This window comes from Branchiostoma lanceolatum, chromosome 12 (genome assembly GCF_035083965.1).
Source record: "Branchiostoma lanceolatum isolate klBraLanc5 chromosome 12, klBraLanc5.hap2, whole genome shotgun sequence".
Classification (NCBI taxonomy): domain Eukaryota; kingdom Metazoa; phylum Chordata; class Leptocardii; order Amphioxiformes; family Branchiostomatidae; genus Branchiostoma; species Branchiostoma lanceolatum.
This window is the reverse complement of record NC_089733.1, coordinates 8,199,357-8,214,702: the sequence shown is the minus strand read 5'-3', so window position 1 is coordinate 8,214,702 and position 15,346 is coordinate 8,199,357. Positions and strand designations below refer to the sequence as shown.

The window sequence follows — 15,346 nt, the reverse complement described above, 5'->3', positions numbered from 1 at the left end:
AGACTGTGAGTGTACAGGATTAGCACTTGCACTGCAGAAGAGGATAAAGTTAGCTTTGGTAGTGGCTTGCAATTGGCCGCTTGCACGTGACGTCATAGAACACCTGCCACTGAAGACTTCACCTAGAACATATCCATGTCAGGGAAAATTAAAAAGACTGCCATGACCAAATTAAAATTAAGGTATTACTGCACATGACCTTACTGGGTTAAATTTTAATTGCCAATTCATGAGGCATTACAACTCTACGACTGCATGTGTCAAGAATTTATCAAGACGTTACAAATTGTTAAAAACGGTTGTAAAATCTTAAGCAACTTATTTTACCATTGCACCCCTTCAACAAAATGGTATAGTCCTCCCAAGTTGTAACCGATGAGAACCGCCCGGTCAAAGTTCAACACAAGCATGGCGTCGTCAAAAGATCTCCGAGTACGCAGTGTCTTCAAACCCGGTCTTTTCGAGGGGAAGGTGGCGGTTGTAACGGGCGGAGGAACGGGGATAGGGTTGGCAATCACCAAGGAACTCCTCAGTCTTGGTAAGAAGTTTTAATGAGGCGTCCAAGAAACTGCCATTGGAAAGTAGACGGTCACGCCTACCATACCTACAGACCGGTGTTACAACATTCACCTTTGGCCGACTTTCTACAAATCATAAATCATCCTTATCTTAAGACTTGAAGTGCTATTCTCAAATACAAATGGCACTTGCAAAGTCTTTGGGAGTGGACACTAATCTCTTATTTTATATATGCAGAAGAAGAACTTGATTGCGCGACAATTATATATGGTACAATTAAGGTACAATGTATGGCAACCTACGCACATGAAATTCGAACTACAGGTAGTCCTAATAATTAACAAATACAAAGAACTAGTCTAAGCTATGACTAACAGTAGAAATAATCTATAGAATCTATGAGACTAGAAATATCCAGTCCCAAACACTCGGATTTCTTATGCAACAAACTTTGCAACTATTAATAAGCTAATTCGGAGTTGCTACTACGCATGTGCAGTGTCAAAGGTGAAGGCCCCCGCGACTGAAACAAGACCCGACGGTCTGGATGTTGTTATGCAAATCGAGACAATGTGGAGGCGAGCACTTTTTCCCTCGCGGGGGCCTTCACCTTTGACACTGCACACGCGTAGTAGCAACTCCGAACTAGCTTATTATATAAATCTCCAAGCAGATCTTCGCGGTGGCAAAATCGGTGGCAGAGAAGCCTACGGTTGGCTGATACGATTTTGCCACAGTGGATCTGCTTGGAGATTACTTTGCAACAGCTTACTAGCGTTACGTACCCAACTGTTCTATATTATGCAGGGTGTAAAGTGGTCATAGCCTCTCGCAAAAAGGACCGTCTTCAGGCGGCGGCTGATCAGATGGCCGCATGTATCCCACCCGGAAGTACAGCCCAGGTCAAGGCCATACCCTGCAACATCAGGAAAGAAGACGAGGTATCAAATATTCCACATTTAGGTTAACTCGAGGGCTTTTCCATTGGTTTTAATAATAAGGATTCAAAAAGAAGTTTGCACTGTACTGATTATTACGGGTCTGCATGCATGGGTAGTCCCGACAATGCTTTAAGGAAAAGGGCATACAGACCCTCATTATTGTCTATATCATTATCAAGAGAAACTTTACAAGATGTACCTTTATACAGGTATGACTCACATTCTTCCGAAACGTATCATCTCAAAGTAATTTGATACTAGTAATCCTTTTTTCCTATAGGTAAAAAATCTGATGTCGTCAGTAGTGTCAGAATTTGGTCGGCTGGACTTCCTGGTGAACAATGGTGGAGGCCAGTTCCAGAGCCCTGTGTCCATGCTCAGTCTGAAGGGCTGGAACGCTGTGGTCGACACAAACCTCAATGGAACATTCCTGTGTCTTAGAGAAGGTACTCTAAATTGATTTAAGTTTGCACAGACTTTTTCCGCTTATTCTGCAGAAGAGGGGAAAGCAGGCATTTGCAGTTGAAATACATTGTAACTATATCAATGCAATGCAGGACAGAGCACAAGTGTACATGTGATGTGAGGACTCATATTGCATTATTCACAATGAGTTCTTTGTTTACTGTTATAACCAACTACAACCATGCATAACCTTTCTCTACTTTGCAGCATATAATGCCTGGATGGCAGAGAATGGAGGGGCTGTGGTCAACATCATCCTGCTAATATCTAAAGGAAGGCCAGGAATAGCGTATGTTTATGATTTTTACACTGCAAGTAATGTTTCATACCTTTTTAATCCAAAATTGTACTCTCCAAGCAGAGGAGTGGGTCTGGCTGGTTTTTGATGATTTTATGCTTTTTTGTTGGGCTTTCTACTTTGACATGTTTATTGTCTCTATAAAAACTTTTTGATTTGTGAGTTAGTGTCAGACAAAAGAAGACATGACAAAGTAGAAAGCCCGACATCAAAAACCAGCCGGACCCACTCCTCTACTTGGAGAGTACTAAGTTGCTGCTGTCAGCATTTCAAAGCCTGTGTGATCCTTGTTTTTTCTTTCTTGTTCGCTTTATTTAGTTTCTCTGAGACTAATACATGTATAATGTGTCAGGAAAATGTTTTCTCCCTAGAATAGCTCCTTATCTGAATATGTCCTTGTTCACAGACACTCAGCAGCAGCCAGGGCTGGTATCGACAATCTCAGCAAGAGTCTGGCTGTAGAATGGGCTTCTAATGGTATCAGGATCAACAATGTGGCACCGGTCAGTAGATACTTCCTTGATTTTCTCAACATTTTGACATAAACACTAAAAGGTCTTTTAAGGGGAGATATTGATATGTTTGATAATGAAGGCTTCCTATGATATTCAATCTTGTTTTATTGATTTTATCTGGTGCCTCCATCTTGATTTTTCACAAATTTTCTCACAGACATCTTAGATTAGAACCCCAGAGTTTTGGAAACGACAGTCTCATAAGATTGTTGCTCTAGTGTACTACATGTCACCTTAACAATTACCGGTACAGTGAAACCTGCCTCAAATGACTGCTAAATTGACTAAATTGAGGAAAATTGACACATAAAATAGGAGGTCATCACACACAGGATTCCTGATGCTTGTGTCAATGGAAAAAATAATCTAAGGCACCACCAAAAAGTGATCACAATGACCAGTTGGTCCTTATGTAGAGGTTGGCTCTAGTAGAGGTTTGACTGATGTATGGAGAGTTCAAGATTTAGTTTTAAATCTTCATCATTCACAGGGGTCCATCTACAGCGTCACAGCAGCCGAAAACTACAAGGACATCGGAGATGTCTTCAGTCATGCTATCCCTTTCACACCTGCAAAAAGAAATGGCACAACAGAAGAGGTATGGTGAACTATCTACTGGGGGTTAAAAAAAAGTTTAAGATGATGACAGGGAACACTTACGAAGACAGGGGTTGTACAGACATCAGGCATTGTTTTGGTTGACCTGAACTATCGATATGATATGACTTCACAGAACAAATGATACAGCCAGAAAAAAACTGTGCAGTAGATTTGTACATATAGAATACAGCACAGGGTATTCCGCATCACCCGAGGTACCAGCCCGACCGCGGCTGGGACCGAGGGTAATGAGGAATACACCATGTTGTATTTTATTTATGTCATACCCACACATTCCACACATTTCAATGCGGAATGCGCCAGAAGTTGAGGGAGTTTTGTGTCCTCGAACAAAAACTGTAGCAACATTGATTCCAACTTCCGAATCCGGTATTCGATTTTTCAACGGCGGCGCAACCGGCGCACTCGAAATGCAATCTAAATGTTCTATGGAACCCCGTGTGATACGGAAAATTATCACACGGTCTGGAACACCCGTATCAAACGTTTTCGCGGCCCAGGTATGACTTTAAGTATGATACCACTAATCTTTCATTTGAACTTGCACCTGAAAACTGGTGTAGTTAAGCTTCTGTACGTATATGTATACTGGTACGTTGGTGTGCAGTCTATGATTGCAGAAATCCAATTCTGAATTTGGATAACTTTCTCGGTAATACTCCTATCTATGATTGCAGAAATCCAATTCTGAATTTGGATAACTTTCTCGGTAATACCCATATATTGCTAGGATGGCACTCTCACCACGTGCTCTCTGCGAACTAAAATTTGCTCAACAGATTTCATAGATAAGAAACAAATCGTTTTATGCTTTGTGTGTTTTGTTGTCTTTTCAATCATGCTTTTATATTTTGCATGGTATTCCAATTATAAAGTCAAGGGACATACAAATCTGATTTAGGCTGCAGCGAGAGCGCAGTGCGATCGCTGTCTTGGGGAATGGGGGCTTAAGAGTATGCTATATTTGTGTGTAGGTGTCTGCAGCGGTCACCTTCTTGTTGTCACCTGCTGCTGCCTTCATCACTGGCGAGACGATTAAGGTGGACGGAGGGTGGGATTTGTTCCAAGTGCCCTGGGAGATACCAGGTATGATACAAACTCCATAAAACAACCTTGATTGAAAAATCGTGATCTAGTTGTAGATGTTGCAAAGGTAAAATAGCTTTTTTCTTTTCCATCCAGTGTCCTCACATATTTTGCTTGTCAATACAGCTTTAAATTTGTTATTGTTGTACTGGTCATAAAACATTTCGTAGACTTTTACAATTTCCATCACATCTTAAGGAATTTCTGCTGTTTCTTCCATTTTCAGAGCATGACAGGATGCCAGCATACAACTGGGAAAAGATCATTGAGGAAGAAGACAAGCCCAAGGCAAAACTTTGAGAATAAATATAAAGTTTTATCTAGGAACGTGAGAATTATGAGGATGTTTATAAGTTCATGACGTATCAATATTAATAATGATTGGTGTGCCCTACTTGTCAGTTTGTTGCTTTGTAAGTATTATCTATTCAAAAGTTGATTCTATGGATTGTATGATATGAATCAATATTCATTAATATATGATATATTTGCAATATTTTGAATTTCCAAAAATACTGTATAAGTCAATTCTTTAGACAGTAAAAATGCTTAGTTCACATCTCTGACATGTTGTATTCTTTTAACTCTGGATGTACATCACATTTTGTACCAAACAACTGACTGTATGCACTCAAAAGACCAAGTTAACAATGTAGCCTGTTTGCATCTATACATTTTATTCATATTATACAATATCTTGTACGACAATGCATACCAGGCTAAAGGAAAAGTCTGCTAATACTGTTTTGTTCAAAAACAAAAGACAGCAACTGTAAAATGTATACACAACATTCAAAACAGCACCATTGCTCATGTAGCAGCATCGTTTCAATATGATTACAAAAAAATCATCATAATCTTTTGATGATAAAACAATGTCAACTAAGGAACCTTTAATAATTACTTGCAAACAATCAATCCAAATTTGGATAAATAACTCTGGTTGTCACTGAAGAAAGACAGTGGATGACGTCTGACCGTTTAGAAAGTTATCCAGTTGCTTGAGTAACTGTTAGTGTTACCTCGCGTATCTTATTACCTGTAGTTCTAACCTTCATCAATGTATCAGTGCAAATGTTGCTAATACCTAATTTGAAATTCATAATTAACACTAATTGAATGATGAACGTAAGATGCTGCCTTTTCAAGGTTCTGATCATGACTGTCTTATTTCTTTACATTCCTCAAGAGCTGCACTTCTTACCTATAGATGAATATCTAATATCCACGTGCCTTGACAGAGCATCATCAATGAAACAATGCAAATGTTTTATACAATGTAGAGAAATATTTACAATAATTGCTGCCAATACATCTCGCATCGAACGCTATGTACATCAGTAAATATAATATGGCCATGGCTTGTGAACTACCAGTACATGAACATGGGAATTACTCAATTAGCCAATCCGACCAAAAGGACTTGCTGTGTTCTATATAAAGCTACAGTTGGTTAAAAAAGGTGATCAAAACAAAGAATTTTCATTACAAAGAAAGTCATCCAGTTTGACTGGTATAGGGGTTCATGACATTGTACAAAATTACGGATAGGAAACTTTATAAAGGGGCATTTCAATTTTTGCCCTGAATGTCAAATTGAAAGGAACAGAAAAGTATTTTGTGCACAAATATGTATATGAAAAGACATAAATACATGTTCTGAAAAACAAATCACTTCTGGTCTTTCCACGTATTTTCCCTCTGTAGCTTTGTAGACCTCAGCACTGCTAGAAGAGCTGGTTGTTGACTTGTCGTAAAACACCCAGCATGAGTTCTCTTAGTGTCTGTAAAGGGACAAATAATTTTGAAAATTGTAATCATGTAAACATTACCAAAAGGATATTCTAGTATGCAAAAAGCTACTGTAAATCCATTTGTTTTCATGCTAACAACATTTTGCTGTAGAAGGGGAAAGGAGGCTTTCTTGGTATTTTAACCTTGCAGTTGAGACAATTCTGTAGCACAGTTGTATAGAAAACAGCCATACTATATGCACATGTAAATCTTACAAAGCAGCTGCAAAATGAGAAACTATCGTAAATTGCAAAAAAATATAGGATACTAATGTCATAGAATGACGAAGTCAATTCCAAAGTCAAAGAAGAAGATGTGAAAGATCAAAAATGAAAAATCTATCATTCAGTATACCATACTGTGTGTGTGTTTAGTTTTGTTCTTCCTTCCTGACCACGTAGATTTCATAATGGAGGTAACTTTTTTTTGCAAAACCTTTTTTTCTATTCACACAAACGCATCAGTTTTGGGGTTCCCCACGGATGTCATCTTGACCACAAGAAGGGAGGGTTATGCCTCACCTGAGGTTTGCAGTGTTCTTCCAACCAGCTGAAGACGCAGGCTGACAGCTCCGCAAAGCTGGCCACAGAGATGGACTGGTTAAAGGACTGGAACTGGTGGTCCATCACCGAGCGGAACACATTGAACTTGACCTCGTCTGACACCTGGTTCTGGCCTTGGGTTGGCGTGTTCTGATGGGCTTCTACTATCTCCTCATAATTCCTGAAAGTACAAGGATATACTGTAGTTCTTGTTTCTTTCACTGTACCTTTATATTCACTGTTTCCATGGTCACTTCTGTACTGTGAAGTTATCATCACCGTGAAAAACCTGTTGTAATCATTTATGATTCCTTCACACATCCACCCTGAAGTTTAAGTTCAGTGAAATTATCCAATTTCCTTACACCGTGCTACCGTGAAGATAAAGTGAATTACAGTAGATATGAATTGATCATGAATTGCAGTACCCATGACTTTGACATAGTGTGCATGACATCTGGCAGGTTACAGAAGTACTGCAGTGATTACTGTAGTACCTCAGTCAGCAAAGTATAAAGGCATTTCACGAGTATAGAAGGACAATCTGAAATCCCTACCCCTTCATGATTTTGAGAGCCATGACGTCTTTCCTGAGGGCATCCAGCTCATCTTCTTGTTTCTTCTTCTGCTGAACCAGGAAGCTGATGTAGTCAATGGCTGTAGCGGGGACAAGAAATCAAACTTTGTTGGCAAGTCAGCATTCATGTATCTTCCAGCAGCAGACTATGTATCACAAGATGAAGTGCTGCAGCACCTAAGCCACAGCTTTCCATGAGTTAGCTCAGGAAAAAGCTGACAGGGTGAACTACAGCTTGATCTACCTGCCCATACGTTATGTGATCTATGCTGACATTATCAACCACCCTACCGTGTTCTCAATTTACTGTTAGGGAGACGCAACTACAAAGAACGGTTATTCATGTCTCAAAATGATCTTCCTGTAGGACCATTTGGCAATCTGTCAACATTTTCCTGTCACAGTTGTCCTAGCCAGCTGTCAATCACTGTCCAGTGTACTTAAGGTCTTCACTGTTTGCTGACAGTTACATAATTCTGCCCATCCATATCTATTTCCAGGAGCCTGTTCTGCGTTTACACAGGTTTATTAGGTTCCTTGTTGTTGCCTTAAAGACCTCATTTTTCAACCATAGCTCAGTGAGTTAGACTCAGTTCTTGTTCTGTGTTGTATTGTATCAATGAAGAACTCAAAAGCAGAGGACAAACCAAGAGCATAAGTCTAAGCCAATCAAAAGTAAGCTGGAAAGTTTCCATGTCTGCCACTCTTCCAAGAGGTCCAATGGTAGATGAAGAGCCAAAACAACAATACCTGTATGAACTACTACCCTATCAGTCTTAGGAAATACATAAATATATAAACTGACTGTCCTCAATAGGTGGAACGTTTCTAGAATTTTTAGGGTACAAAATAACCTACATCTCTGAAGAACTGTGGCCTTGCTCAGCTTCTGTGCCCCAATCTGCTCTTGTGTTTGGCACGTGGGCACCATTTGCTGCAGCTCATCATACCCTTTCTGCAGTTAGAAACAAAGAGAAAACATGAAGCATTTAACATACATCAACATGTACATATCAAAGTAGTCTACTAGAGATTGGAATTCTCCTGGGAGAGATTAGAATTCTATTACTAAATTAGCATCTGAATATTGGAATTCCAATCTGTCCAATTCCAAAGGACATTTCTACCATCTAACACCAATACCCGCAAAAATGGGAGGGGAACTGCAAAATTCAGTTTTAATGCATTGTAGCAAAATTGTATGTTGTGAACTGTTCATCTTGTTTTTACCAAATACGTATGTGTAACAATATTATCAACATGCAATGTCAATCTTTATCAACATCTTCAGTTTCGAGCTCCTTTGGACTTTCTTCTTTATGTCCCGTCACACAGTAGGAAAACTGATTGGCCGACGAGTCTGCAAGCCCTATATGACATTTTTGGCAGTAACACACCCGACGTTCTCTCAATCATTAAGGAATTTTTAAGATTGACCAATGTTCGCAGGTCCCGAAGCACCGTCTAAAGTGATGCCGTGTATTCTAAGGTGGAAAATATGGTAGAGTCTCTGACAATTTTCAAATTCTGCAACCTTCTGGCCATCAACAAATACAACCAAAGCTTGTCACACGACAGGGGCGTAACGAATCGCATGAGAAGAAAGATTCACGTGTTACACCACTAGGGGCGATACGGGTTCGGCTTAATAAGGTTCAAGTCCATGTTTAGGTCAAGAGATTTAGGTTCAGGTCCGGACCTGAACCTGGACCTGATCCTGTCCAGTTGATGTTTTGTTTTATTAGACCAATATTAAGCATAGTGAATTCATACTGACATGCACAACTATAACAGTTCTTGGGGAGAAGACTTTCAAGATAAACCAGTGTTTGATATTTGAATATTGCACTTGTTTTAAATGCCTTTTTTGTCAGAGGGGAGACTCGAAACACTTTTTATCTAACAAAATAGAGAAATATATTTGTGCTTTGGTCAGGTTTTTTTTGACTCAGGTTTTTGGCTTTAGGTTTTTTGGACTCAGTTCTTGGAATTGTTATAAAGGTCCGAATCAGGTCCAGCGAACCGGTATCCACCCCTATACACCACCAACCTTTATAGCATCTCTTCTCTTCTGTTCCGCGGCCGTGTGTGCGTTCCGTCGCCGCTCCTTGTAGCTGGACGCACTGTGGTGCGCATCGCTGTCCTCGTCATCTGCAACATTCAACCACAACACATCGATAGCAAATGACCTCCCAACTCACTGCAGGGTCACTCACCTTGGAGTTCAGAAACCTGGACCAGCTCTTCCCAACTCTGGACCTTTTTGTTCTGAAAGGAACCCTTTCCTCGCCAGGCTTTAGTTAACCCCTTGTCCTCCAACTTACGAACAGGTTGGAGATGGTCTAGACCCAAGGTGTTCAAGTTATTAGAAGATAGGGTGTGACAGCCTACCATGTCTCCAACACCTTAGCTCATGAAACTTTGGGCTTCATCACAAGTACGGTTCTAATCAGCTAAACGTGAGAGATAGTACTGAAAACATTTTTTTTCCCATGACTTCTTTTCAACTACCTCCATGCTGTCTATCCAAAAAAACAATAAAAATGTTGTGCCAAATGTTGAAGGGTAAACATTCCTTATATGCTGCGAAACAACCTTTTTCTGGGTACTTTTCTTAAGGAACTTAAATTGGTGGTTAGGAAACATGGCAGGTTTCAGGGCAATGGTAGCTTCTATACTGTCGGTGCCCATATCTCAGGTCTTCATGGGTGTGTTAGCTACTCCTATGGGATGCTATGTGTTCTTTACGTCTTTGCTACTGCGATGCCTGAACTGAAGCCACAACAATTAACCTGTTTTCTGTCTAGCCTTTGCAAGACTTCAAAACTGAAATCATTTGTTTTGGAGTATATAAATGCTTAAAATTAACATTTTTTCATATATGGTCATATCATACAAATTAAAGAACTTTGTGTAGGATCCATGTTTCAAATTTCTAACCTACATTGAAAGATCTTGCATGTTGTAATATTCTAACAGGATTGTAAAAGTGTTTGTTTTGTTTGTTTTGTTTCCAGCCTTTTTTTCACACGCTGTACTTTCTATATGTTGACTGATGTGGCTTGGGTCAGGCTTTATTGAACTTTGAAGAAGGGTTAGGAGTTCAAAGATGTTTCATGAGGAATATCAGCAAGACCGTATCATAGGAAAAGTGTAGCACAATGTACATGAACAAATTTGAGTGCTTAAACAATACTAGTATCTTGTGTGCTTTCAAACAACAACTGCTTGATAGTCTGCATTTTGATTACAAGACAGAAACACGGAACGAAGTGAATACTGAATGAGGTTTTGTTTGGGGCTTTAAAGGAACCATTGTACTTCTAACCACTCTTCAGAAAGTATGAACAGAACTATACATAGCCATAACTGTGTTGAACATGCAACAGGAATGGGTAAATAACCTAACAGTCCACCAACCCACGCTGGGTGGCTATGCACAATGTGCCTCTGTGCCACCAAAACTTTGGAAAAAGAATATTGTAACATCTAATTTCAATTCTAAAAGAAATGTACTTTCATTGGTCAAACCACAACTTTTCAGTACCAACCACATAATTCTGGATTTCAATGAACGAGATAGCTTTGTGTGAACATTAAAAGACAACAATTTTACTATTTTGAGTGACATTTCTCATTGACAGAGACAGAATTTAGGTTGCTGAGACTGTTGAGTGTGTATTTTTTCTTTTAAATTACGTTATGGTTCAGTTAAAATCGTGAGTAAGAAGAGTGGTGAGTCCAACGTTTGGGACTTGGATCTTTTTTGGGGTTGGTGTCCTGTACCTGTGTTGGGAACTGAGGAACCTTCCGAAGCGGTCGACGCCCTGCTGGAAAAACTGTTCTGCCGATACGGCCGCTGCTCGAAGTCACCTGCCTTGAAATCTGTTTCACCAAACGCTGTAGAGGAGACGTGTGTGCATTCATGTTTATTGAAAGGTTTCTCCACGTGTGGCGGATCATCAACTTCATGTCATAGACTACATGGGATATGGATATAGATTACAGTGTGGTATTGGTGCAAAGTGTACAGGAGGCGACTTAAATGTTCACCCAATGAAGGCGAAGCCATCAGAACAACCTTGCTCCATTTGAGCCCACAAACTGAGTTGGCAGAAGTCCCCTTTAGTCTGCCGCATTAAACCTGCAACAAGACTTTTCAGTGCTAGAAGGGGGGCATGGCATAGAGAAACAGGATTGCAAAGTGTAGATTTCAGTACAGCCCAGTATGGGAACACTCAACACAATGCACACTGAACGGACACACTACCTACACACTCACACCATTGGAAGTTATGAAACAAACAGGTCATTTGGCACTTGTGTGATCTAGGCCTTTCCCACTGTTAGTATGAGAAGACAGAACGTCGCAACCCCAAGTGCTAAATGACTTGCTTATCAATATGTACGCGGAAGAACCACTAAAAAGCAAAGACAGAATACACAAAGGTTCTCAGCGTGCAAAATAATGTTTAGCAACGTTTTACAAATCTAAGCCAAAACTGATATTCTTAGCATGCAAGCACAATTATCTGCATTTACTTTCAAGGAGAATGAACTATCTCATGATAAACTTAACTTAACAAAAGGAGCCTTGGTTCAATGAAGCCATGGTGAGAAAGTAAAATACTGGGATGATATAACTGTCTTACTAGCAACTCATTTTGCACACTGAGCCCCTGAAGTTGAAAAGAAAGAAAGAAATTACACATATATTATTTATGATAGAAACAGAAGAGGTAAGGGTTGGTAAGTTGTTATAGATCTTTGAACATTAAAAGCAAAACGCAAGGAATAGACAGAGCTGTATTCTGCCGATTACATGTCCAATGTGAACAAAGAATGCACACAAAGCTATTGTTATCAGCAAGGAAAGGAAAGAAGTTATTCAATACATAGGAAATTATGAGTATAGCATGGTTCTGCTGTAACTGAAATGCATACACAGAGGCATATGGACATCAGTATTAATGCTGACAAAAGCGGTGCTTGCTATACATTGTATATGTAACAAACTCTCTAGGGTGAGCAAAGCAGTTACCAGACTACTATAAATCACAAACAGATAGCAGAAATGAAATAGGAATAAAGGGATACTTGGGTAAAGGGTTGCACCCCATCTAACCTCATTCACTCCTATTCCTATCTATATGTACAACACAAATGCATGGAATTCAGCTGTTGAATGACAAAAGACAACAGGTTAAAAACTCGAATGACTACACAGACAAAACTGGTGACACTGCAAATCCACCCAAACATGAGCAATAGGTATGAAGTCCAGTATAACATTGTAAAAGATGCAAAGGCGCGATTTGGGAGCAGGACAAACTCTCTAAACCACAATCTTCAGATAAACATTTCTTGTGACCATATTTGAAGAAGTTTGCAAAAAGATGCACCAAAGGGAACATGCTTATTTGTAGTTACAAGTGATCGTAATTAAACTATAACAAAATTACCAATCGGTCATACCGGTGTTTGGGACGGAAGACTCGGAAGTGTGGGTACTGTTACTCCGCTGGTAGAGGAAGCCACCTCCGGCGCCGGTAGGGCTGGGGCCTGCCGAACTGTCCATCTTAAGGTCCCCATCGCTGAAAGCTGCAAAAGGTACTGTATTGGTACCATTAAAAAATCAAGGTAGACATTTGTTATGAGTAGAAATTTTTGCTCTATACATTTCGTACAATGAGCCCTACCTTAAAAAGTGGGCACATGTAATAGGTATTAACATTATGTATGAGATATAGCGGATATTGCACAAAACTCTCAACAATGAAACACTTTTGAAGGTCACGATATGTGGTATAATAAATAACTAATACATACTAATTTGAATACTCTATGACACTATAATGTAGAATTTACCCAAGCCCTCTAATGCCAGTATCACCCATTCCATGCAGTTATTTTGTAGTCTAATAAACAGCTATATGTGCATGTTATGTCTAGGAAGAAATAGCCAACATATTGATATCTATATCAATGCCCTTTCTGGATCTATTTATAGCTGACTTTAAAAATGACAATAAAATTGCGAGTTGCATATCAGCCCACAGATAAATGGCATATTTTGCTTTTACATAGACATAATTATATATAACTTCATGCAGGCTTAAATTATTTTTGTAAACCCTATGGGCTGAAATATCAATTTTTTTTTAATGATCTCGTCAATCTCATCAAGGAGGTTTAAATAGGAAGGAGAGAGTTCGCCTATTAACACCCACCGCGGCCTTTTGTCCTGCCCCAATAAATCCTGCTGAGTCGCATTGTCCGGCAGCCCCGGCGGCGCCGCTTTGGTGTCGCCCTGAGCCGCTAATTTTCCCGCCAGTTCCGATGCAAATGAGCCTAAAATGACGTCACGGCTGGCGAAAATCGCCGAGCTGAGGCGGACATGCCTGCAGTTTCCGAGGATTGCCTTATTTGGGGTGCGTACTAGAGCTGCGCAGTAGCCAGCAATGGCGGCCGGTTGAACTGGCGAATGTTTTGATACGTGAAACTCTGTTGTGCGACGGAAAATGGGCGAGTTACAGCATTTTTTGTGTGTTGCAAGGCTCGAAGCGAACATTTTAGAACAGAAACATACCCTCAAATGTTGTCGTTTTGTAGAAGTTATGTGATTTATTCTGGATATGCCGATATATATTTTAGATGGTTGACGATGTGAAATTTCAATTTGTCAAACTTTCACAATCGGCATCGGGGCCATTTTTTTGGCATCGGGCCTACAATTCTCGGCTTCAACTGTGTTTTGTGCCTCTCTGCTGGCGAAGGAGGATCGATGAGGTACTGATATATGTGTGTAGAATCGGTAGAATCATGGTAGAATGTATCTAATTTTGTTCTCACAGCTGCCGAAAAGAAACGAGATATATGCCCTTATACCTAGGATCTTTGTCACAGAATCTGTACAAAAACACTGACATATTACATGCAGAATTTAGCAGACGTATTAGTTCAGCGCTTTATTTGACCATGTAGTTTGTAGGGTAGATGTTGTTACAAAGATTAACCTTGTTTCAAGGCTGTTGAAATAAAAATGGCCACAGGCTGTAACGTTGGTTGCAGCGCTTGAATTTCCTCCGATCGTCTTCTCCGCTATCTACTAGTACTTTTTCCCGATCCTCTCACTGATTTCTAAAAAGATTAATTCCTCAAAATAGCTAGAATTGAACTTACGACTGTCTCTCCACTAAAACTGCTAATCCCCGGGGCGCTCCAATTTGCAACTAGACAATGGAACCGATCGCTGACGTGCCGCGCTGGCCCATTGAAATCAGGGCAATTGACAAGTTTATGTCAATTACAGTTTTGACGCTTGCGGCCCACCGAGGACAAAAGGCAGTAATTTCAAACTCTCTCCTTCCTATTTAAACCTCCTTGATCTCATTAAGTGTTCCTCACCATAAGGTGCTTCTGCAGCCACATTGGTCAGGGTGGTCAGTGCTGTGACATGCTGGAAATGGGAGAAAAGACATGCAGAATCATAAGTGACAGCTAGTTACAATTTTTACCAAATTATTATACTACTGATGTTGTCAATGTTCTTTTTTGCATAATAATTATGTGACGCCCCCCTCCCTCCTTCATTCTTTTATAGCGTTCTGAACGTATAATGTTCCAAGAAAAGAATATAAAATCAATTACAGTATCAGGGGTCATATAGATACTAACTAGAGATTAGGGAGGTCAAATCTTGATGTGAAGTACTGATAAGCAAATGTCAGCTAAATTCGCGCCATATTTTTCGTAACCCGACACTAGAACTGGCGCAGGACACCATAAAATGTCGCGAACTTCTTCCCTCAGTAAAAATTCAAAAACTGCGCCAGGCGACCTCAAAGTCACCTTAAACGGACCTTGGGGTTCTTCTGTACTTAACGATAAGACGACAAGTTCTTAAGGAGCTAAATAACCTTAAGAAACTCACCTGTTCTCGTAAAGTCCTCCAGACGTCATCCCGACCGTCCGCCATTTTGTCTGGA

The 15,346-nt window shown here is 40.0% G+C and overlaps 2 protein-coding genes across 2 annotated transcripts; one reads left to right on the top strand and one right to left on the bottom strand.

Annotated features, from left to right (window-relative positions):
- Positions 1-379: 379 nt before the first annotated feature.
- LOC136446633 (peroxisomal trans-2-enoyl-CoA reductase-like) lies at positions 380-5,011 on the top strand. Its single transcript, XM_066445118.1, has 8 exons — positions 380-538; positions 1,327-1,460; positions 1,741-1,906; positions 2,133-2,214; positions 2,630-2,726; positions 3,229-3,336; positions 4,334-4,445; positions 4,672-5,011. Exons 1-8 carry the CDS (start codon positions 409-411, stop codon positions 4,743-4,745), a joined length of 903 nt encoding a protein of 300 aa, XP_066301215.1. The 5' UTR covers positions 380-408; the 3' UTR covers positions 4,746-5,011.
- Positions 5,012-5,102: 91 nt separating this feature from the next.
- Positions 5,103-15,336, bottom strand: LOC136445709 (max-like protein X). Its single transcript, XM_066443843.1, has 9 exons — positions 15,292-15,336; positions 14,766-14,817; positions 12,834-12,971; positions 11,145-11,258; positions 9,409-9,509; positions 8,217-8,313; positions 7,339-7,438; positions 6,761-6,962; positions 5,103-6,229 (listed from the first exon to the last, which is right to left on the bottom strand). Exons 1-9 carry the CDS (start codon positions 15,334-15,336, stop codon positions 6,173-6,175), a joined length of 906 nt encoding a protein of 301 aa, XP_066299940.1. The 3' UTR covers positions 5,103-6,172.
- Between the last annotated feature and the right edge of the window lie 10 nt (positions 15,337-15,346).